We start from the raw sequence: 25142 nt of genomic DNA, 5'->3' as shown, positions 1-25142 counted from the left end.
TTTATTTTTCTCAAGGTCTACTATAGTTTCTTTTTCATGAAAGACCACATCTTTGCTTCTGACTATTTTTCTCTTTACTGGATCCCATACCCTGTAACCAAATTCTTCATCACCATATCCTACAAACACATATTGTGTGGCTTTACTGTCAAGCTTTGATCTCTGCTCTTTCGGCACATGCATGAATGCTTTACACCTAAAAACTTTCAAATGAGAGTATGAAGTATCTTTTTCTGTCCACACTCTTTCTGAAATGTCAAAGCCCAAAGGAACTGATGGTGATCTGTTAAGTAAATAACAAACTGTGTTGACTACTTCACCCCAGAATGGCTTTGGTAATTTTGCCATCCTCAACATACATCTGACTTTTTTCACAATGGTACGATTCATTCTTTCAGCTATACCATTATGCTACGGTGTTTCAAGTTCTATCCTCTCATGCCTGATCCCATGCTTTGAGCAGGGTTATCCTTGAAGTGTATTCGAACTGATAATGGTGGAGAATACACATCTAAAAGTTTTGAAGGGTAACCCTATCATCCTTTCAATCATGGCATGAAATTTTTGAAAATACTGTAGTACCTGATTTTTGTATTTCAACATATACACCCAAATCATAAGTGAAGTATCATCAATAAAAGTAACAAAATATCTACTACCACCTAATGACTCAATTTCAATGGGACCACATACGTCAGAATAAATTAATTTCAATCTATTTTCTTTTCTCTGAGAACTTTTACGAAAAAAAAACTCTATAATGCTTACCAAACAAACAATAATCACATGAATCGAGAGACATACCTTTGGTCAAGGGAATGAGAGACTGCCTTGCCAAAACTTGTAACCTTTTTCACTCATGTGTGCCAGCCTCCTGTGCCACAAGTTTGCTGAAGCATCATTTTCAATGGTATTTACCTGGTTACCGTTCAATTGCATCTATGTCTTATACATTGTGCAACATAGTTTTCTCCTTGCAACTACTATAGATCCTTTGAGAAGCTTCCACTGTCCATTCTTTTGTCGGCTTTCATATCCCTCCTTATCAAGGACATTAATAGCAAGCAAGTTCATTCTCATATTTGAAATGTGTCTGACATCCCTCAAAGTCAACATGCAGCATGTACTAGTTTGTACAATAATATCATCAATCCTAACAATCTGTGACACACTCTTATTTTTCATCTTGATACAACCAAAGTCTCCTGTTTTGTAAGTTATAAACAACTCTCTCTTAGAAACACAATGATATGCCACTCATGTGTCAACTATCCACTCAATATCGGGATCACTAACATGATTACAATCATCATGTGTACAAATCAAAGTAACTGAATCACTACCTGAATTCACTGCTGCAATATTGCCATCATCTGAACTCTTACCTTTCTCATCTTTTCGCTCTTGCTTCAAGATTTTACAGTTTCATTTTATATAACATGCCTTACCACAATAGAAATACTTCACTTTACCTCTAGACTTAGATATATGTTTAGACTTACCACGACCTTTTGGGTCCTGACCTCTGTCGATGTTTCTACTCCTGTTCTCTGTAACTAGAGCTTGATTCTCAGGGTCTACATCTTTTCGCATTGCTTCTTCATTAAGCATATTGTCCTTTGTCATCTCTAATGTTACCTTATAATCAGGAACTGAATTAAGAACAGTCACAACTAGAGTATTTCAGCTATCTGACAATGAACCCAAAAGAAATAATGCCTTCATTTCATCATCCATTTTAAGCTTCATAGTAGTCATTCGATTAAATATATCTTAAAAATCACTCAAGTGCTCTGTAACAGATCGTCCATCTCTGTACTGTAAAGTTACAAGCTTTTTAACAAGCATAACTTTATTCATACCTATTTTTCTCTCATACACTTTCGTTCAACCAACTCTCCCTTCTCCTTTTTCTCTCTCTATTTTTCTTGACTTTTCTTCTTTCTCTGCTTGATTTTTGACACACACCTAAAACAACTTCATCTCTTTTTTATTAAGTAACTAGGACTCTGTGTAAAATAAAAAATCAAAACCCATAACTTTTATTTGATCCAAAACCACTTGCATGAGATTAGATCCCATTTTCTTATCAGCCTCGATACAAGAATTTCATCCCCCTTATTTGCTTGTGTTTCAGCTTTTTGATTATCGATGAATATGAAAAACACCCTCTGGCTTTCCAATGTCATACCTTGCACAATCTCACAGAACTGGAGCCTGATTACATTATTATACTGACCCATTGACGGGCCGTACGTTAGACATCTCCAGGCGCCGTGTACCCTAAACCCAAAAGTAATCATAGTCTAATTATTTATCATTTTTTCCTCCAATTATTACTTGCTTCCATCTTTCTCCCGTTAATTGCTTCAATCTTTTGCAAGATGATTAATGCAGCTATGTGTCACCATAATTAATTTCATGAAAAAAAGAAAATCGTTGGTGCCAAAATTAGGGATAAAAAATTTATAAAGATTGAAAATCGAATTTCAGTTTGCAATAATTCATCTCTTAGAACGTATGAATGAATTATTCTAATTAAGTATTAAATTTCATTGATTCTATTTGTTTTAGCTAAATTTTTATAAATTATTTTTTGTAAAATTTTTTTATTTTGATTAAGTTCTATTATTTTAATTATTTTAATTAATGAATTTAAAAAAATTATATTTAAAAATAATTCATTCACAATTTTAAAAAATGCTTCTTCATATTATTACCAATATTCATATAAAATAATAAAATTTTATATCAAAATGTGAAAGTGAATAATTTCAAATCATTGCATAATTTTTTTTTAAAAAAAAATTCGATATAAATAAATTATTCATTTTTCAAGTCAAAGTAAAATATATTATATCTAACAATATAAGATAGATAATTATAAATCATATATTTAAAATAATCTCAATAAATAATCACTAATAAGATTCTAACATAAATTTTTTAAAAAAAAAAAATTTTATTAATTAAATCAATCACCTTGTTAATCATTGCATAATTTTCATTTTACAATGAGCATTGACAAGACTTCTGGCTCGAAAGTCATAGGCTGCCTTCTAATTGGTATATATTCAATATTTAAATATTAACGGAAATAAAGAAAGACCAAGAAAGTTCTTCCAGGACCCGCCATTGACAGGATAACGACCCAAAATTTGTAGTTTACTTGGTCAGGTGTTTGGTAGATAGGGGAAAAAAAAATAAAGGAAAGAGAGAAGAGTGAAGAAAAAATAATAAAGAGGAGAAAATAATAAATGTGAGATTCCAAAATCCCCCAACCAGAGGCATCCACAGCCAAGTTGGTTTTGTCTTGGGTTATTCTGAATTCTAGTCAAGTCAGAAATTTTGAGTTATTATCAGTTCAGAGTTTAATTTTATAATCTCAAATATAAATAATTAATTATTTTAAATTTCAAATGAATCAGCTTATTGACTTTCTGAAATTAATTCAAATCCAAAAAATTTTAGGTTATGCTATAATAATTAATATCATGTTTACAATTTCTTTAATTAAATTAAAAGACAAAATAAAAAATAATATTAGCTCAATCATTTTAAATTTAGATAACTTCAGTTTTTAAATCAATCTGATTCAATTCATTAATTTTGTAAAATTAATTTAATTCAAGTTATGTAGAATAATTTATATCATATTTATAATTGAAAATTAAAATAACAAATAATGTATATTTTGCTTAATCTAAGTTTTGAATCATTCCAAATTCAAATAGATTTCAAGTTCATATTTGAATTTCAAGTTGAATCCTATTCGAGTTGTTGTCTTTAAAATTAAACTAGGTTGGGTGCCAATGGATTTTAGACAGATTGGATAAGTGTTTTGTTTCGAGTCTAGCTATAATCAAAGTTTAGATGGTTCTATCTCAGGCTAAAGACAAATCCATCCAAATAATACGTAATTCAGCCAGAAAATGGAATCTTGGCCGATTCTTCTTGAAAAATCAAAGATCCAAAAACCATTACAATCTCGCGCTCATACAAGGTTTTTGCTGCATATAGAATTCATTTGTTTTTCGTTGAAGTTTGACACAACTAATAGTTTAATGAAACAGATGCTTATTGAAACTGAAATAATGTAATGATGATCACAATAATAATTACAAGGAGCCAAAAGCTTAGCCATCTGAAAACCAAAAAAAAAAAAAGCATAGGCTTCAAATTTGTTTGTCTTCAACTTTAGACCCATAAATAAATGAGCAAATTCGAATCAGATTAATAATGCAATGTCAAGCTTCCACTCCATAGGTTTTCAATTGATAGAGTTGGCAAGAGAAAACAAATTGAAAGAAAAATGATCACAACTGTGGGAAATCCAATAATCATTCTCTCAAGCTTTTGCTGCCGTTCAGGTTCTTAATACAGATTGTGGACTCCAGTTTACATAGAGTATATATCTACTAGGTTCGCAAGGAATTAAAGGCCCTTCTTACAAATTCATCCATGGAAACACCAAAGAAATTTTGACAATGAGAAACGAAGCCTTAAGCAAACCAACATGGAACTGACTACAACAAAAGGCTCCTTATAAAAGATTTGATTGACGAGTGCAAGACATTTTACATGGCTGGACATGAAACCAGTAATTCCTTGCTTTCCTGGACTGTCTTGCTCCTAGCAATCCATGCAGATGATAAGACAAGGCAAGAGCAGAAGTGATTGAGTTGTTTGGTGACCAAAACCCACATCCTGACGGCTTATCTAAACTAAATACTGTAAGAAAGTTACTCATAGTTATTGGTAGTGACGTCTGTAAATAGAATGCTAGAGTCTTAATTTCTGCTATTAGAATTCGATGTCTAGCAACTTCAAGTGCCAATTCTAGATTTCTCTTAATTTGAATGATTGAAATTCTTTTTCCCACAATTGCAGATAACCATGATCATCAATGAGGCCTTGAGGTTGTATCCTCTGCAATTGGGTTTATAAGGAAATTTGAAAGAAGTTAGATTGGGGAAGCTCATTCTATCTGGTAACCTGAACTTGTTCAGTACAAATTTGGCAGTTCATCACGACCTTGAAATTTGGGGTGACGATGCTCATTTGTTCAAACCGGAGAGATTTTCGGAAGGGGTGGCTAAAGCTAAAAACACCGATGCTGGTGCATATTTTCCCATCGGAATTGGGCCTCTAACTTGTGTGGGTTTCAACTTTGCAACCGTGGGAACAGAGATTGCTCTCCTTATGATTCTGCAACATTGCAGCTTCACCCTCTCCCCAGCTTATGTTCACTCACGTATGTTTCGTATTTCAGTTGTGACACAACATAAAATTCAAGTGATCTTTCGCTCATTCTATGAATATTTATATTTAATTTACGAAGTATTATTTATTTTAATTTAAAAATTATATAATTTTATTAAATTTTTAAAATCTTTTATATGAAATTAAAGTTTCATATGTTCTTTGTAGGGAGAAAATGATCAAAGTAGTTGAATTGACGATTTTAAAATATGCACAGAAAGAGAGACTAAATTAGAGAATGAGCTATTGAGCCAGGCCTAAGTGGGTTTGATTTGGGCCCAATTTGATTAATATTAAAATCAGGCTATTATTATGCTACATCGAGAAATTTGCCATTGTTATGCATTATGTACATTATGCACAAACATGATCCTTTCTTTACAAGCATATTGTTATGCCTTACCACAAAATGATTGATACATTTTTTCCATGAAATAATATACAATTTAAAATTTTAATAAAAATTAAATATAATTTAACAAAAATAAAAAAAAAATAGTTTTATTTGACTAGTCAACAAGAATACGCATTAATTTTTATATTTTATAAGTATTTTATACAAATATACAAATTATAAATCTAAATTATTTCAAGCTGCAACACGTCATGGAGTAAATGTTGGTTTATTGTTTGTCTTGTAACCTCTTGATGCAGGACATTTCCCAGGTAATTGGAATGTATGACTGCTTTTAACTTTCTTGTCAAAGAAAAGGGTATGATTTTGGCTGATTATATGCTTCTAAAAGATAATCTAATCAATGATAGTGGCTGACAAGGTTCTAGAAATGACGATAATAATGCAAGAAAATTTCGAGTTTTGCCATGAAAAAATATGAATTGTGAGATAATTAATAAGCAAATATCAACAACTGTATTTATCATAATGGATAAAAATATTATCTATTGACTTTGTTTATTTATATATTATTCAAGGGAAAGAAACCAAAAGAAACAAAGAGAAAAGGTTGCTTAAAACAAAAATGGCCAAGCAACACCTATATATATTATATCCTGTCAATCCTTTATTTGTTTTTCTTTACTTTAATTTGTTTCTGTCTTTGGTAGGCAAGGATAATTCGACTTCCCTAATCTCAAGGAATAATTGAGGATTCCATTTATATTACATATAAGTTTCAGTTCCATCCAATGTCCAATCTAATAATGACATTTATGGAGTGTTCTTAGCTAACTTGAAATGTGACAACTATTTTTTAAAAAAAATAATAATATTTTAAAAAAGATTAGTGGTATTGTTGGTATTTTAAAAAATAAATCTAATTATTTTTATTTAATTATTAGCATCATGCTTTTTTAAATTGTGAAATAAAATATTTTTTACTTTTTTATATAATAAAAATTTTAAAAAATAATTGACAATTTTAACGGAATATTTTCTTTAATTTAAATGAAATATTTTATTTTCATTAATATGGAACTAGAATTCCATAAAAAAAAATTGTAATAGGATGATCAAATCATGTTTGAAAAAAGTAGAGTGATAAATATGGAGTCTTAATCTAATACAATGGTCCTTTTTTCTAAATTGAATGTCCTTATGCATAACATTTGATATTAATTTTTGATAACTTTTGTAAGAAGCTTGATAATATTTTATAAAATTTGGTTAGCTTTTAATACTGTTTTGGTAACTTATGATATGATTTTGATAATTTTTTAATAAAATCTAGACAACTTTTAATATAAATTTTTAATTTTCTCCTCAAAAATCATTTAGATAAAAAAAATAAAATTAATAAAAGTCTTTAAAACACTTTATAATATGGAGAATCCATCTTGCATTTCAACTTTTTTTTGACAATATATACTCATTAGGCTGAATATATTTGAATAATTACAATATGAGTGCAATTAATGGATGCCTGTAAGTATATATTGCGTTTAATTTTTTGTTATAATTATCACTTGTTAAGATTAGTTAAGCTGAAAGAACAAAAGCAAAACCAGGGAATGTGATGCATGTGAAAATGCAGACAAAAATTGTCTTTTGCGTACATTACAAACAGCTGGAGTACCTCAGAATTTGAGTTACAAAGATTTTTTAATTAAGACAGCTACTTTATCAACGATAAATAAGAAATTAATTAAACCAACAGTCGTCTGACAACAATTAATGAAAAGCACAACATACAGAAAATGAGAAAGTCAACTAGCTGTAGTGAAATATCATATCTGCAGCAGCCAATGAGTAGGCATAATTTCAACATCATAAGAGCAAGAAATTCAGGTACTTTGCATCAGCATTCTCAGTATACTTGGATTTTAGGTCTTTTATGCTTCTAATATTTTTTACCATTAAATTGGGTTTAGTTTTCTAAGGCAATGTTACCAAATGGGAACAAATTAAAAGCCGGTTTCTAGAGCAAAATCTCTTCAGTCCCTATATATAATGGAAATGTTATCAATTCATTGATTAAGACAAGAAAATAAACATAATGGACAAGCTTTTAATTCTTTTCATAGGTTCTTTATGTCTCTTCCTCCTTGCAAGCTATGCTCAAAGTCCTCTACAAATGGTGGATTCCTTGCCGTATACAGTTTATCATGAATTCACAGGGAATTAGAGGACCTCCTTATGAATTCATCCATGGAAACAACAGAGCAACAATTGAAATGGAAAGGGAAGCATTAAGCAAACCTATGGCCTTGACACATGATTTATTTCCCAGAGTGGTGGCCCAGACTTATTCCTGGATCAAAAGTTATGGTGAGGCAAGATTTTTTTTCACTAGGTTTCTATTTTACTTTCGGTTTCGAAGAACCAACTAACTCTTTTTTGTTTTTCTTTGATAGGGGGAGAATTATCTTTTTTGGAATGGAGTTCGAGCTCAACTGGTAATTAAAGAACCAGAACTAGTCAGAGAAGTGCTGAGAAATAGTGAAAAGGCTCTTCCAAAGAGGAAGGTTATATGTTTCCTTAGGAAGATACTAGGGGACGGGCTTGCTACGTCCGAAGGTGAGAAATAGGCAAGGCAGAGGAAGTTGGCCAATTATGCTTTTCATGGGGAGTGCTTAAAGGAAACTTCTTGCTGCCATAGACTTGATTGGTTGATTGAATGACTGCTTACAACAATTACATCAGCAATTTTACCATCTAAGTTATCTTAGAGATTTTATTTTATGTACTGTAGTAAATCACATCTCATAAAAAAAAAATTGAAACTTTTTAAAATCCTAAAAATATTTTTAAATTTTTGTATAAAATATTATTATATGATTCATTGGCAATGAATAATATTTATATATACCCAGAGAATATCAAATATAAATTCTACATATAGTAATTCAAAGTGGAGGATGGTTTTGGCAGAACATGACTCCAGCAGCAGTTGCTAGCGTTGAATGATGCCAGACAAGTGGAAAGGCCGAAGGCAAAGAAGTGTTCGAGTAATTTAGATTATTGACTTCAGAAGTTATATCCAGAACAGCTTTTGGTAGCAGTTACTTGGAAGGAGAGAAGATTTTTTATATGTTGACGAAGCTGTCAATAATTGTATGCAGAAATATTTATAAAACCAGGATTCCAGTCATCAGGTAAGTTCCTATAACCTTAAATTTGTTAATCTGGATTCATCAAAAAAAATTGTTAATCTGGAGTGTAGCTGCCTGTTTTTCAAAGCAGAATTAATATTGGTCCGCTTTTGCAGCTAGTTGTGGAAATCTGCTGATGAAATTGAATCAGAGAAACTGAAAAAAGCAATACATGATTGTGTGATGCAGGTTGTTAAAAGAAGGGAAGAGAAAGTAGTGAACGGAGAAGCTGACAGCTTCGGCTGTGACTTTCTGGGATTGCTTCTAAATGCCTATCATGATTTGGACGAGAAAAACAGGATTTCTATACAAGATTTAGTAGATGAGTGTAAAACATTCTATTTTGCTGGACAAGAAATGACTGATTCCTTGCTTGCATGGACAATCCTGCTTTTAGCAATCCATACAGATTGACAAGAGAAAGCAAGAACGGAGGTGAATGAAGTATTTGGTAATCAAAACACACATTCTGAAGAGATTGCCAGAACGAGAATTGTAAGAAAACTGTAAACTCTAATCATTTCAATAGCATACAGTATATTTTTTAGAATTCAGTTATAATTTGACGCATTGATTCTAATTGTGCAAACAGGTGACCATGATCATCAATGAAACTCTACGATTGTATCCTCCAGTAAATGGCATGGTAAGAAATTTTGGAACTCAAGTTCAATTAGGAAAGCTCATCCTTCCGGTTAATATAGAGTTCGCCATCCCAAACATGGCACTTCACCATGACTCTGAACTACGGGGAGATGATGTTCATCTTTTCAAACCAGAGAGATTCGCTGAAGGGATAGCCAAAGCTACCAAAAAAATTGCGGCTGCATTCATTCCCTTTCGATTGGGGCCTCGATCTTGCGTGGGCATGAGCTTCGCCATCAGGGAAACAAAGACTGCTCTCTCCATGATTCAAGGCTACAACATTACCCTCTCAAGACTGCTTTCTCCATGATTCTGCAACGCTGCAACATTACCCTCTCCCCAGCCAATGTCCACTCACCATTAGCACTTCTCACACTTAAGCCACAACATGGGATTCAGTGTTGTTTCATCCACTGCATAAATGATGCTTAGATACTCAGCGGGTGATCTCCAAAATGGTAAATTTAGTATTATCAATAAAAAGTGGATGAGAAACAGTTCCTAGTAATGTTAATGGATTTACTGTATTATTTACCAGCCATATTGTGCTGATATATAGTGTGGGGATTTCACGTTTTGGCAACAAAGAAACAAGATTATGCTCTTGTCAGTGTCCAAATGTTTTCAAAAGATTATTTAGAATAATAGTACCTTTTTATCTTCCTTGGGAGTTGAATGATTCCTAACTGATGGTAAGAAAGGAAAAAGTGGTGAACAGAAATCATTGTGTTTATGACAAAATTTTATTTTAAACCATAATGTAATAACAAATTTAACATTTATCCACAAACTTTTATTGTGCATATAACCACTATGAGACAAAATCAGCAGCATTTGGCTAATGTTACCGAGTATAATACACACTGTGAGACAACATTTGCTGCATATAGAATTCACGTTTTTGGTTGAAGTTTGACAATATTAATATTTTAGTGAAGCAAGTGGTTATTGAAACTGAAATAATGTAATAATAATCACAACAATAATTACATGGAGCCAAAAGCTTAGGCACCAAATTTGGTTGTCTCCAACTTTGAACCATAAATAAATGGGTAAATTCGATTCAGATTAATAATGCAGTGTTAGCCTTCAATTGATAGAGTTGGGAAGAGAAAATAAAGTGAAAGAAAAATGATCACAACTGTGGGAAATCCAATGATCATTCTCTCAAGCTTTTTCTGCCTGTGCCTGCTTTTAGTTCTCTTCAGGTTCTTACACAGGTTGTGGTGGACTCCAGTTTACATACAGTATGTACTAGGTTTGCAAGGAATTAAAGGCCCTTCTTACAAATTCATCCATGGAAACACCAAAGAGATTTTGAAAATGAGAAACGAAGCCTCAAGCAAACCCATGGCTTTATCACATGATATATTTTCCAGGGTGCAACCTCAGGTTTATTTATGGATCAACAAGTATGGTAAGACTTGATATGATTTTTTTTTTCTCCTGATCATGACTTCCAGTTCCAAGAAATATTATAATTAACCATTTTTTTTATTCATTTTTCTTTTGTTTGTTTGTTTGTTTTTCTGGGGAATAGGGAAGAATTACCTCAATTGGAATGGTGCTCAACCTCAACTAGTGATTACAGAAACAGAGCTAATCAAAGAGATATTGAACAACAGAGGTAGAACATATCCAAAAGTAGGGCTCCCATTCTATGTCATGAAGCTGATGGGGAATGGACTAGCTACATCTGAAGGTGAACGGTGGGTAAAACACCGGAAATTAATAAACTATGCTTTTCAAGGGGAAAGCCTCAAAGTAAGTTCTCCTACTTTTTTTTTAGCTGTATTGAGTCTGGATGATTACCTTTTTGAGTAAGCTCTCCTACTACTATATCATCAAATTTGGTTCTGGGGTCTGTTCATTTTTTCTGTAGTAAAGAGTAAATTAATTAGTTGATGGGAAATGGTTTAAAATTTAAAAAAATTTTGTTTTGAATCCAATTCACAACAAAAATTTCCATCATGAAGGAGCATCACCTACCAAGAAAATTAATATTGATTAAGATTACTGATTGAAAAAGCATGCAATCATGAATAGGCACAGAATTTTGGTCACTGAACTTAATGTCATGGAGGTTGGTTTTTGGCAGAACATGATTCCGGAAATGATAGTAAGTGTTGAAAAGATGCTAGAATCTTGGAAACATCACGAAGGGAAAGAGATTGAGGTGTTTGAAGAATTTAGGTTATTGACTTCCGAGGTAATATCAAGGACAGCTTTCGGAAGCAGTTACTTGGAAGGGAAGAACATTTTCGATATGTTGATGAAATATTCCGTCATTTCACGAAGGAATGCTTTCAAAGTTAGGTTTCCAGGCATCAGGTAATTTCCACCTTAGCCTAATCACTTAATGTATCCATTATCCTTTTCATGATCAGTGTCGTTTCCTTTTGGCAGTAAAATTTGGAAAACCTCTGACGAGATAGAAGCAGAGAAGCTTCTGAGAGTAATGCACAACTCCATCATGGAGATTATCAAGAGAAGAGAAGAAAAAGTGAAAATTGGAGATGTAGACAGCTTTGGTACTGATTTTCTTGGGTTGCTTTTAAAAGTTTATCACGATGTTGATGAGAACAAAAGGCTCCTTACAGAAGATTTGATTGACGAGTGCAAGACATTTTACATTGCTGGACAAGAAACCAGTAATTCCTTGCTTTCATGGATTGTCTTGCTTCTAGCAATCCATACAGATTGGCAAGACAAGGCAAGAGCAGAAGTGATCGAGCTGTTTGGTGACCAAAATCCACATCCTGACGGTTTATCTAAACTAAATACTGTAAGAAAGTTACTCATAGTTATTGGTAGTCCGTCTGTCAGTAGAACCCTAGACTCTTAATTTCAGCATTTAAAATTCGATGTCTAGCAACTTCAAGTACCAATTCTAGATTTTTCTTAATTTGAATGATTGAAATTCTTTTTCCCACAATTGCAGATAACCATGATCATCAACGAGGCCTTGAGACTGTATCCTCCTGTAATTGGGTTTGTAAGGAAATGTGAAAGAGAAGTTAGATTGGGGAAACTCATTCTGCCTGCTAACCTGAACTTGTTCATTACAAATTTGGCAGTTCATCACGACCCTGAAATTTGGGGTGACGATGCTCATTTGTTCAAACCGGAAAGATTTTCACAAGGGGTGGCTAAAGCTACGAACAACAATGTGGCTGCATTTTTTCCCTTCGGAATTGGGCCTCGAACTTGTGTAGGTTTCAACTTTGCAACCGTGGGAACAAAGATTGCTCTCCTAATGATTCTGCAACACTACAGCTTCACCCCCTCCCCAGCTTATATTCACTCACCGGTTTTTCATTTTACACTTATGCCGCAACATGGAATACAGGTTATCTTGCACAGTGAGAAGGATCAAAGTTATTGAATTGACTGGGTCTGGGACTTCAAAACATGAAGAGAGAGTAGATCATAGGAGGCCAGAGCCGGGTCTAAGTGGGTTGGATTTGGGCCTAAGTTAGTAATATTAAAATCAGGCTATCCTCTCTTGAAACTTGAAAGACCCAATCTTATTTTCATGTTAAATTTTAAATTACAATTTTAATTTCTTTCTCGAATATTTAATTCAATAACTGATTCATAATATTTTTATTCAAAGAGCAAATTCGAAGATCTCCTTTTCAAACAGAAAAATCACTTATTTATAAAATTAAAATGAAAACGGACTATAATTTATTTTTATAGTAGAATATGGCACGGTAATTAACATCTAAAATTTACAATAAGATAAATATTTTAATGTAGTATATATATTTTGGAATTAAGTTTTTTTTTTTCAAATAAAACCTATATTGTACATAATTTTAAGTTTAATACTAAGAGCAAAGTCATAAGATATAACTTTTTGAAATGCATTTTATTAATCATACTTGATCTTAATATGAGATTGAAATGTTACATTTTATACATATCATAACATATGCAATAATATTGCAAGTTGCAACCACATAGATTGATGATTATTAGAAGATATATTAAGATCAAGTTTGAAGTGTCAAATGTTGGTTTATTATTTGTCTTATAATCTTTTTTTTTTTTTTGGTAGGACACTTTATCAGGTAATTGGAACATATGATTATTTTCAACTTTCTTTTCTTGTTCAAAGAAAAGGTATGATTATGATTATATGCTTCTAGAAGATAATCTAATTAACCAATGATAGTGGCTGAGAAGGTTGTACAAATGACAATAATAATGTAAGAAAATTTTGAGTTTTACATGAAAATTATGAATTGTGAGACAAGCAATTAATAAACAGTAACAAGTGAATTTTAAAATTTTGAAGCCCTTGTACAATAAAAAAGAGTAAAAAATGTTAGATATTAACTCAACTTTTAATTAAAAATTTACTTGAATTTCAATAAAATTTTATTAGTTAAACAATTATTTAATAATTAAAAATAAATATTTTTAATAAGTAAAAGTTTTTAGTAAATAAAAATTATTGATAATAAAGTAACGAAACTCTATAAATATAAAATAAGTATTAATTTTTGAAATTAAAAGAAAGAGTTATGAAATCTCTATATGAAATATAGGTTTATAAGAATGTGAAAAAAAAATTATTTGAAAAAACACAAATTTCATGAGATAGAAGATATTTTATAAGTTATACATTAAAAAACATAAAACCTAAAATTATTTCAAGGGCTCGAGATTAATGTTTGTTTATAATATTTTGTACTTTTTGTAATCTCTAATTCTTTATGTTTATAATAAATTTCTTCTTTCATCCATCAATGTAAATAATTAAATTAAATCACGTTAAATATTATTTCTCGTGTGTGATTTTTTAATTGTTTCTAAATGCCTTTCATGATTTGGCTGAGAAAAACAGGCTTTCGATAGAAGATTTGGTAGATGAGTGTAAAACTTTCTATTTTGCTGGACAAGAAACAGCTAAATCCTTGCTCATATGGACGATCCTGCTTTTAGCAATCCATACAGATTGGCAAGAGCGAGCAAGAGCGAGCAAGAACAGAGGTGATTGAAGTATTTGGTAATCAAAACCCACATTCTGAAGGGATTGCCAAACTAAAAATTGTAAGAAAACTGTAAACTCTAATCATTTCACTAGCATACATTATATCTTTTAGAATGCAGTTATAGTTTGACGCATTGATTCCAATTGTGCAAACTGATGACCATGATCATCAATGAAACGATACGATTATATCCTCCAGTAAATGGCATGGTAAGAAAAGTTGGAAGAGAAGCTCAATTGGGAAAGCTCATCCATCCTACTAATATAGAGTTCACCATCCCAAACATGGCACTTCACCATGACCCTGAACTATGGGGAGATGATGTTCATCTTTTCAAACCAGAGAGATTTGCTGAAGGGATAGCCAAAGCTACCAAATACAATGCGGCTGCATTCATTCCCTTTCGATTGGGACTTCGCTCTTGCGTTGGTATGAGCTTTGTTACCACAAAGATTGCTCTCTCCATGATTCTGCAACGCTACACCATTACCCTCTCCCCAGCCTATGTCCACTCACCATTAGCACTTCTCACACTTAAGCCACAACATGGGATTCAGTTGTTGTTTCATCCCCTGCATGAATGATGCTTACAGTACTCAGCTGTTAATATCCAAAATGATAAAATATAGTATTTTATCAATAAAAAGTGGATGAAAAACAATTTCTAGCAATGTTAATGGATTTACTGTATTAATTTCCAGCCATGTGATGATATACCAAACGAAAAAATTTAATATTAAACCATAATGTAATAACAAATTTAATATTTATCCTTAGAACTTTTACTGTGCATATAAGTACTATGGACAAAATCAGCAACATTGCAACATTTAAAATGTACACTTCCAGGCAATATATTGATAGCACCTCAAACATTCATTACTGTAAATTCCAAACACAAATGTTGGTCATCAGAAACCACTTCACAACTACAAGACAGTGTGCTACTAACCTGCTGCAGATTGGGACAAAGATGAAAATGATATACACCATCCAATACTGTCAGTTTCTTTCTGTTTCCTTTTCCTTTGGCAAAACCTAGAATTTTAGCTTACTTAATTTGTGCTCTTATCAGGTTATGTAACAAAAAACAAGAAAAGATAACTTTGATTTTAACAAGGATTGATAATTTTAATAAAGCAATTAGATATGTAATGAATCAGCATCTGATTACTTTATCCTCACTTGATATATTGGCAAACTAGATTGTGGATATGTTTTGGCTTATGGTAATTAATAAAGTAAGTTTTTAAATGTTCTGCCTAGTAATATAGAAGCTTTTAAAAAAATTAAAATTATCCACTTCTTAATTTGAATAGACATGATGATATAACACAAAAATGTATGAAAGAAAAAAAGCAAATTTAAATTTGACCAAAAAATATATAAATTTGGTGACAATCACAAAATATATTTTATGTTTAATAAGTTAATACAAATTATGACACGATAATTTTTATATTTTATATAAATTTAACACGTAACATACACAACATAAACACACAAATTATTTTATCTACCTGAACTAAAAGTAAAGAGGTGATCAAATAGTTAAAAAACTTATTAAATCAGGTTAGATTCAAGAAACTAAAGCAAGCTTAGCATTCTTGGATTTCTCTTACTTAATAAACGGAATAGTTTTTGTTGAAACAAGCAAGTAACAATGCAAAATTTACAAATTCATCGTCTCCCCGGCACACCTCCACTCACTAATTGTGCTTATCACATTAAATCCGTGCTGACTTTTGAATCAATTGGTATAATATTAAAACTGATACTTAAAGTTTACGAGTTTAAAAATATTTATGAATGTTCTCTTTAATCGAACAAGTATAAAGATAGAAAATTCATGGGTAAAATTAGAAATATTTTTTAAAAAACCCCATCATATCCGCAACATTTTGTCAATTAATAATCCATTCTCAAAGATGCACTATAAAATTATAACCTGACGGTCCAAACCTCTAGCAATGATATCTTTGCAAGTATTTACAAGAAACTGCTTTACACTTTTGACCAGTTCACCTGATCAGAACTGGCAAAAAATTTCTAACATATGCAATATCAGAAAAAAAAAGTGAAACCCCAGTGGCCAATGAAACAACAAAATTTGCGTTGTAGTAACAAAATTTGAACCTTTGTTAGAATTCAGTGACATGAAGCAGCCAAAAATTTCTCCTTCATGCGAGAAATGAGCTTAAATTTTTCCTCCGCCTCAACCTGCTGGCGTATATCAGTTTTAGATGCTCGATCAGGATGAAATCTTAGCAAGGCTCGTTTATAAGCTGCATGCACCTGAAATCACCATTAATCTTTGTTAGAAACAACTTTACATTTTAAGATGCGTAAGTTCACAAGTTGTAATCTGCTCATGGCCTCACAGTGCAGGAAGTACATCCAGAAGTTAATGAAGTAATAATGTGATTACTATTCTAACTGCTGCAACGTAATAGAAATGGACCACCCAATTTGAGACTAGTGGATACTGGGATAGCAAGATACACATATCAATCAAAATCTTCCGGGATTTGCATTCAAAAGAAACTATACTAATGTTGCCAGAATATAAACAGATTCCAATTTTGCTCACCTCATCGGACATGGGATAATAACCACCATCTACAGGGACTCCCAAGCAACGAAGTAATGAGGCCATATCAATGCATGATATTTCCAATTTACTAAGCTCTTTTCTTACTTCACTTCTTAGTTGCTCTTTCAAGTTCATATTTTCTTCATCCTGAAGTAGAAATCATTTAACAGATTAAGACAAAATTATTCAAATACAAGGGATTAAAAAAGGATCTACAACCAACTCGCAAGGAGAATAAGAAAAAAATCAATAAATATCTCTACCTTCTTTTGTGACTCTCTCATTTCCTCCAGACGTTGCTTTTGCCGTCTCTCCATGTCTAATAGTCGCATACTTTCAGCCTTTTTTCTTTTCCGCATTCTTTGAGCCTCTTCTGCCTGCAAAAGAAGTGAGTTTAAATACATGCTAAAAAGTAAAAAATTCAAAATCAATGTTTTAAAAACAATGTTAAATTTGAAAATTAAAAAAAATAAAAAGATTAAGCTGATTGCCTCTTACATGTATATGTCATGAGCTAAACCTGAAGCTAACACAAAATAGCTAAACATAAGACTGTTAGTAAGACAGTCATTGAAGTTTGTTTAACAAATTATTTGTGGATATGTTGTTTACAAAATTAAACATTGAGTTAACATCATAGAGAATGACAAACAGAACCCAAAAGAAGCGTCTTGAAGTTAAAAGAGTGATGAATAAGCACCAATTGCATCAGCAGACTTTCTGGCAACTGAAAGACCACACCACCATTTAAACATGGAACATTCAAACTTATAGTAGAATGCAGATTACTGATTACCTCACGGTCCTCACCCGAGCAACTGCTTAAATAATTACAATTGCTTGTTCCTAAAATTCTAGCAATAGACTGAAAACAAAAAGAATAGTCCACACCAAAAGAGAGAGAACTAATAGTTTAAGTGCCAAACCTGAATTTGTAACTCTCGCTGCCTTGATGCCCATTCTTCTTCCTCAGCTCGCTTGTATTCATCAGTCTCCTTGTGCTTTTCTCGGTTAATAATTATATCCTTTTCACCAGAAGCTGTAACATCAACACCTTGAACATTCAATGTAACCCTTTCATCATATTTATTACCGTTGGACACAGAATTAACACTTGATTGCTCTGCTCCAGAACTGAATTGCTTGACTTGAATTTCATCATACTGAGAACTGTTCCTGGATAGCACCTTCTCTCTATCACAATAATTCTTACTCCTGACTACTGGCATTCCATTTCCACCTAATGGAATCTTAACAGAAGAGGATTCGTCAAAAACAGTTCCAACTTCAACATCAAAAGGAGTCATGCCAAGGTCAACCCGTTTTTCATCTGAATATTTAGCAATTGACATCGATGATTCTTTGGATTGTAGCTTCTCTTGTCCATTTGAACCCGTTTTTCCATGCTGCAAGTCACTTGGGTATGGCTCACAATTTGAGGATGCCTGAGGAAACTCTTGATCTCCATCCCTTGAAGGAGGATTTTTCATAAATGTTTCTGTTCCAAATATCACATCAGCCTGAACATGAGAAAAATGTGGTTCAGCATTTGGCCCATATTTTGGCTGTGAAAAGCTTTCATGGTCAATTTTCTTATCAGATTCTACAGAAGGGCCTTCTGTCCTACAATTAAGACAAGTACCACGCGAATAACTATCTCTATGAGTCTCAAAGGCAGAAGAGTTCTGTCTCTGAATGTTTGAATCACTTGAACCAGATGATGCAGGGGTTTCAGCATGTTGTTTGGTTTGATTTTCTCCTTCAACTCCTGGAGTATCATTACATAATCCCGAGGCACTATTCTGGTCCTCTAAACCAGATTGGCCATTTCTAACATTATATTTCTTTCTTTGGAAAGCTTTCTCCCACTCTTCACGAAGTTTTCCAGCAGAACCTTCCATGACTTCACAATCAGAACAATCACTTTCAGATATGCTATCCTCAGACTCAGGACTTAAACCAAAACGTTTTCCGCAAGGAGGCTCAGTGCAGGTTTTCTTGCACTTTGATAATTTAAATGCAGATTTCTTTTCCCTGAAAAAGTGGCATTCCTCACCATTTAAGCCTGCAGATTTCTGCGGAAAGTCAGGGGCAGGACAACTTTTACTTGAGGAGGCATCACTATCCAAGTCACCACCACATTCAACAAAAACATTGGGATCACCCATATCATCAGTTTCATCATCATCAATGCTAATTACACCTGGGGAAGGAAATTTTTTGCCTCCCTTTGACCTACTGGAACCTTGTAAATCTTCCTCCACAGATTCAGGAGCATCAATGATTATAACATTCTCACATCTATCACCATCCACATCAATGAGAACAACATTCTCAAATTTCCCTTTCATGTTGCCACTTTTCCGCGTTTTCTTCCTGGAACAAGATTTAGGTTGAGAAAGACCTCCCATCACTCCTTTCCCTCTCATTTTACTTTCACTTCCTCCTTTCCCTCTCATTTTGCTCTCACTTCCTGTGTAAACAAATACATAAAATACCCATGATAAGTTAGTAACAAGAATACACAATCTATAACAACCCGTAACAATAATATCACACCAAGCTTTTATGTACATACATCTCCCCTTTCTTAAACTTATGAAAAAGAAAATATAAACATATTGGCACTCTTACATTCATAATTTTACACGATTATCAATAACTTTTTACAGTTAAGCAACATTTTTAAGCATTTTATAATGAGAAAAAATAGCCCAATAACAACCATAATCAAAACATAGCCTTTTTATACCAATGTACAAGTATTTAAACCCCTGTCTCTGGTTCAACCATTATCGAAGTTGGCCTCAATATTCAATAGCATAATCTAATACACACAGAGATCGTGAAGTTAATTAATTGTTAAAAAAATGTTAAAATTGAAGCTTGGCAAAAAGATCAAACCTCAAAATTCTGAGAAACATAGCTCATCACATAAAGATTAAAAAGATATTTTTAAAAAATTCAAGCAAAGTCAAATAACCTAACAAACTCGGACTCACTAAATTCACAGATGAAAACCACAAAAATACCAAATATAAACCCTAATTCCAGTCAGCTTCTGCAAACTCGAAAACGAATTAAAGAGAAATCACAAAAGATAAGATTAACCACGAAACAATCACCATAAAAAATTTTAATTTTGACAATAAGAATAAAATTAAAAGATCAAATTACTAGGATGCAACGAAACGAGCTTACCTTAATCAAAGTGACCGGGAAGAAAACTAAGAGAAAGAGAAAGGATTTAAAGGGAAAAGACAAGAGATTTACTGCGCGAGATGAACAGTAAGAGCATTGGCACGATTGTGGATTGGGACGCTAGGGTTTTGGAAAATTTTGGTGATGAAAAAAATGGATTTCAAAACAAGTTTTCGACGTAGTATCAAAACGGGAAAGTTCGAGGAAAAATAATAAAAAATGAAATAAAATATTTTTAAAATTTTTAAAATTAAAATCTTGATTCTTGTTTGACACGCACGAGGGCAAAGGGGGAGGGTTAACGGCGGTTTATGTTACGGTTTCATCCACTGTGATACACGGAACGTCACAGACGATGAGATGAGGTGTCAGTTTGCGATTGGTCTAAATTGTTGCATGTAAGAGGGGCATATTCGGAAGTAAACGCCATGAGGGTGTTGAAACGTGCAATGGGAATTTTCGTGGAAGTTTATGTGAGTGAGTTCATCATGGCGCCTGTTTTTGTTATTTCTGCCTAATTTCCAAAATGATATACTTAACATTATGTTTGAATTGGAACGGAAAACAAAAAAAAAAAAAAGGTAATAGAATAAAAAAAAAATTTATTTAGATAAATTTTTAATTTAAAAAAAAAACAGATGTGAAAATTCAATAATTTTTTATTTTTCTTGTAATTTTTACTTTTTTAATATCTTAATATAAGAGAAAAACTAACAAAATGAAGTTAAAAAAATTTTACTTTTATGAAAAAATTATTATATTCATATTTTTATTATATCAATATATTTGATTATATAACTTATACCTTTTACAAAAATATTTTTTTATGAGTATTTTATATAATATTACAATTTATAAATATTTTATATTTTTTAAAGTTTTAACAACAAAATAAGTTAAATTGTTATCAGAATAAATTAAAATATTAAATTAAACATAAAATTATGAGTAAATAAATAATTAATTAATACATTTTATCATATTAAACATATTTAATTTTATTCAAAAAAATTTATTTATACAAATTAAATAATATAAAAATTATTTGTATATTATATGCTACTTTATAATTCTATATTTATTTTAAATAAGTAATAATTCTATTTTTTATGTCCATAAAAAAACATATTTTTATGATATTTTATTTCTTTAAATTAAACATTATGAATTAATAAAAAAAATAATATAAAAAGATATTAATATTAAAACTTTTTATTAAATTTTCATAAATATCAAATAAAAACAATTTAAAAAAAAAAAAGAGAAATGTATGTCTTATCAATTGGTAAAAGTCCTTTATCTTCCTCTTATCCTGTAAGCTTTAGTTTATTTATAAGATTTGGACACAAAACCTCAAATTTTACAATAAAATCACAAGTTTTATGTCAATTTAATTTTTAATTAAGTATTTTTTTTAATAAATCCATTTTTTTAGCTTAATTGAGTTAATTTTTTTGATTTGATAATTTAAAATATAATACGATTATATAATATAAATAAAATATAAAAATAAGATACGAAAATAATACAATTTAAAATTATAATAATAACTATATATAACTTTAATAAAATTAAAAATATATATTTTAGATTTTTGTTTTTGAACAAATTATGACATATAATTTTATATAAAATATAATACGATACATAAATTTTAATAATTTATAGAATATAAATACATAAATTGTCATATTTATATTTTCTTTGATATCTCAAAAAATTTTAACCATATTGGGCAATTAGGTCCAAGTCATTTTCAAAGCCCAATTCTTCTCTCTAAAAGCATCCCTCTTGAGGTTTATAGTGAACCCAATATTTGTTGATCATGTCCAAGGAGTTTATAGATGGTTATGAAGCCTAAAATTCAATTTGAACCATTTACAGACGTTTTTGTCTAACTCAAAAGTCTTAAATTGAGACTCTCTCTTCGTGCTCACACTTAATTTTCAAGTCCTAAAATGGTTAAGGCAATGAGGATTTCTTTTTATTATTTGAGGAAGGAGGGGGTCGGTTCTTACACGGAGTTGAAGAATTATGTCTCATTCATTGAATCAAATGCTTAGATCCGACAGTATGACTAATCAGGATTTTTAGCCTTAGGAGAAGTGATCAACATGAGTCAGCTCAATTGTCCTGTTAACAGAAACTCAGCTTTGGTCTGTGAACCTATTTATTGCCACCTCTCCACCTTGCATTGAATCAAAACTCAGGAGGGTCATGAACCTGGCCAGATTCTAAAACAGCATGATGGTTATTTGGACCTGTTTTTGCTACAATCAAACGGTTCATTTTTGGAAAACTACTGAAGAGTTTCCATGTTTGGTGGCTGAAAATTAATATATCATCTGTTGGATTGTTCTTCCAATCGGATTGTTCAATTCTAGTGGGAACATTGAGTAAAATCATGAACCCACGAGGCTACATGGGGGAGGCGGTCCACTTAGAGCCTGGGATACCATAACAGTATTAGTAAAAAAATTCATAACTTGTCAAAGTGATTATTTTCTTTTGGTGGCAACTACATAATCTAAATCTAGGATCATATCGAGAAACTTATAAAGCATACGATTGCTTGGATAAACTGTTGATATAGCCATTGAAATCAATGAAACGTGATGCTTCTTCAAATATTGTTAAATAGATCAGTTTTAACTCTTTAGAATAGTATAAAAAACTGTTCTCTTTTTTACAAAGTGGAGAGAGCAAGAAACAGAAGAATATGAATATAAGAAATAGTAATGACAAGGGCAAATCTGTTAAATATACATGATATCCAATGTGAAACACAGGGAAATAAGATCAATCACAAGCCATTAGCAAGAAAGACTTATGTATTTCGGGGAGATTTATTTTGCTGTACTTCCTTCTTGATGAAGATAAGATGATCCGAGCAAAGAAGGCAAAACTAGAGGAGATAGTAGAGGAATGGGATCTTTACTTTCATAGAATGAAGATGAAGATGTTGCTGCTGCTATCGCTGATGATGATGATGATGAATTTAAAGTATTGCATTCCATTGCTTGTGATGCAGCCTTATGTTCAAGAGAAGCGTTAGGCTTAACCTGCAGAGGACCAGGGGCTCGCCTTTGCAGCCTACTAAGTGACTTTCTAAATACCAATTCATATTTGTGAACACAAATTTGGAAGCCAGCGAAATCAGAACCAGATTCCTCCATTACGTCTCCTCTTTCTCATGTCTATTGCAGTCCCTTATGTACTCACTTAGCTGTAATTAACGTTGAGATACAGATCTTAAGCAATTAAGACGGTGATTAAAAAAAATGTCTATATTATATAGATAAGAGAGATACAGAACAATTCTAAGTTTCTAGCAGATGCTTTGTTTGCCTCAGAATACAGTATGCATCTGTGCTGTGTGATGCGCAAGCATGAAATGACACGTCATGGGAGAGCTGCAACGTGCAAGCTCTCTTTAATTAACTGTATAATTTAGATCTGCAATAACTAAATGTATTTCATATGCTTAGCTCTTAGTGAGTCAGTCCTACATGTGGAGGGATGGGGTTTGCCCTGTTGCTATATTGCTTAAGAACTTGCATTTTGCATATCTGCCATGTGAGGGAGGAATCAATGCACACAATTAAAGGACCTAAAGTTTTCAGTGACAAGATCCTCAGAAGCACATGACATTACTTCAATAGTTTAATTTAATTAGTAATTTACCATTGCATTTTTTGTATTTTTTTGCCTTTTACCCTTTTAGTCCAGTACCTTCAAATCAAGGTTTCTTCTCTTCTATATTTACTATATTTCATATTATTTCTATTTTTGGTCGTGACATGAATTAGTGATGGTGCATCAGTTCTCTTTCTTCCAAGAAGCATGAATGCTGATAATTCCTCAGATATATACCCAGGCTTACAGCTGTTTCCTGTCAGGGGAAGACCAGTGATTGATTTGGTTGCCCCTTATCAAGTAAACTAGCAAGGAAATAAAATTCAGATAACAAAAAAGATAGAACACGTTTTTTTATTATTTTAAGGTGGAAGGGCAAGCATGTTTTCATGTTTCAGCAGCAACTCATTCAACTGTAACATTAGAAGAACATGATATACTCGTGCAAACATCATCCTTACTCATTACTACTAGTATTATACATGTTTTGTTTCTACATCAAATTGCATCAAACAGCGCAACCATGATGATACTGGACTGCTGAAAGTCTTCAATGACCAAGTTGAAAGAGAATTCAAAAGGTAGTGAGTACCACCTTTACCAAATTATCTTTTGCATGATGCAAACATTGCTGGAAAGACAACCACATATTGGTTTTTGTTTTTGCCAATTATATGCCCACTTGGTGGGATTCATGATATTTATCCATATTGACCACCTTCTTCAGGTGGCACATCCATGTTCGGATAAGATCCGATGTGCGACGTGGCAGTACCCTGCAATCGTGTTGCACGCCAGACAATAATGGTATCGCGAATCATACAGGTGGAGAAGAGAATTATTGAGTGTGGAAAAATACAATTCGGGAAAGGAAGACAGCATTTTCCCTTCACTTTCTTTCTTTCCACACTTTAGGTTGCGGTATTGGTGTGCTTTACATTAAGCTTTCATACTCACATTTTCCTCAGCATTTGGTCAAAAAAGAATGATCAAAATCGCTTTCGATTGGACTAGAAGTAATCGGATGAACCATTCCGGAAAAGACTCAATCAATGACTAGGCTATGCAAACAGACTCCAACAGGAACTCAATTTTTTGACAAATAAACAAACAAATAAAGATGGGTCTAATTCCAATATGGCTGGCTGCTAAATAGTTTAGTGGACCAAAGCAGAATTAATCAAATTAACAACTAGATATGAGAAAAAGATTCAAGGATAATAAAATAAAATAAAAAAGCAGCTGAGGTATTG

General features: G+C 32.1%; 4 protein-coding genes and 2 pseudogenes across 5 annotated transcripts; 4 read left to right on the top strand and 2 right to left on the bottom strand.

Annotated features, from left to right (window-relative positions):
• The first annotated feature begins 4896 nt into the window (after positions 1-4896).
• Positions 4897-6034, top strand: LOC149520204 (cytochrome P450 CYP749A22-like). The gene is made up of 4 exons (XM_089754328.1): positions 4897-4939; positions 5024-5254; positions 5917-5928; positions 5970-6034. Exons 1-4 carry the CDS (start codon positions 4897-4899, stop codon positions 6032-6034), a joined length of 351 nt encoding a protein of 116 aa, XP_089610454.1.
• A 1681-nt stretch (positions 6035-7715) lies between these two features.
• Positions 7716-9888, top strand: LOC111317583 (cytochrome P450 CYP749A22-like; annotated as a pseudogene).
• Positions 9889-10573: 685 nt separating this feature from the next.
• Positions 10574-13023, top strand: LOC111317738 (cytochrome P450 CYP749A22-like). Its single transcript, XM_022920152.2, has 5 exons — positions 10574-10873; positions 10997-11220; positions 11555-11787; positions 11863-12241; positions 12398-13023. The coding sequence occupies exons 1-5, from the start codon at positions 10588-10590 to the stop codon at positions 12839-12841; spliced, it is 1566 nt and encodes a 521-aa protein (XP_022775887.2). The 5' UTR covers positions 10574-10587; the 3' UTR covers positions 12842-13023.
• A 141-nt stretch (positions 13024-13164) lies between these two features.
• On the top strand, positions 13165-15043 carry LOC111317737 (cytochrome P450 CYP749A22-like; annotated as a pseudogene).
• LOC111318230 (uncharacterized) lies at positions 14530-20474 on the bottom strand. 2 transcript variants are annotated; one of them, XM_022920967.2, is made up of 6 exons: positions 20254-20454; positions 17979-19525; positions 17316-17429; positions 17050-17199; positions 16596-16754; positions 14530-15031 (listed from the first exon to the last, which is right to left on the bottom strand). In XM_022920967.2, exons 2-5 carry the CDS (start codon positions 19509-19511, stop codon positions 16608-16610), a joined length of 1944 nt encoding a protein of 647 aa, XP_022776702.2. In that variant the 5' UTR covers positions 19512-19525; positions 20254-20454; the 3' UTR covers positions 14530-15031; positions 16596-16607. The 2 variants fall into 2 exon arrangements, with proteins under 2 accessions (XP_022776702.2, XP_022776701.2); XM_022920966.2 differs by lacking the exon at positions 14530-15031 and having other exon boundaries at positions 16350-16754; positions 20254-20474.
• A 2518-nt stretch (positions 20475-22992) lies between these two features.
• On the bottom strand, positions 22993-23545 carry LOC149520203 (uncharacterized). The gene has a single exon (XM_089755616.1). The coding sequence runs from the start codon at positions 23427-23429 to the stop codon at positions 23100-23102; it is 330 nt and encodes a 109-aa protein (XP_089611742.1). The 5' UTR covers positions 23430-23545; the 3' UTR covers positions 22993-23099.
• Between the last annotated feature and the right edge of the window lie 1597 nt (positions 23546-25142).

The sequence above is a fragment of the Durio zibethinus genome, chromosome 2, assembly GCF_047325235.1.
Source record: "Durio zibethinus cultivar Kanyao isolate XHJ-2024 chromosome 2, ASM4732523v1, whole genome shotgun sequence".
Taxonomy (NCBI): domain Eukaryota; kingdom Viridiplantae; phylum Streptophyta; class Magnoliopsida; order Malvales; family Malvaceae; genus Durio; species Durio zibethinus.
Note: the sequence above shows the minus strand (reverse complement) of the source record. Positions and strands in the feature narration are given on the sequence as shown.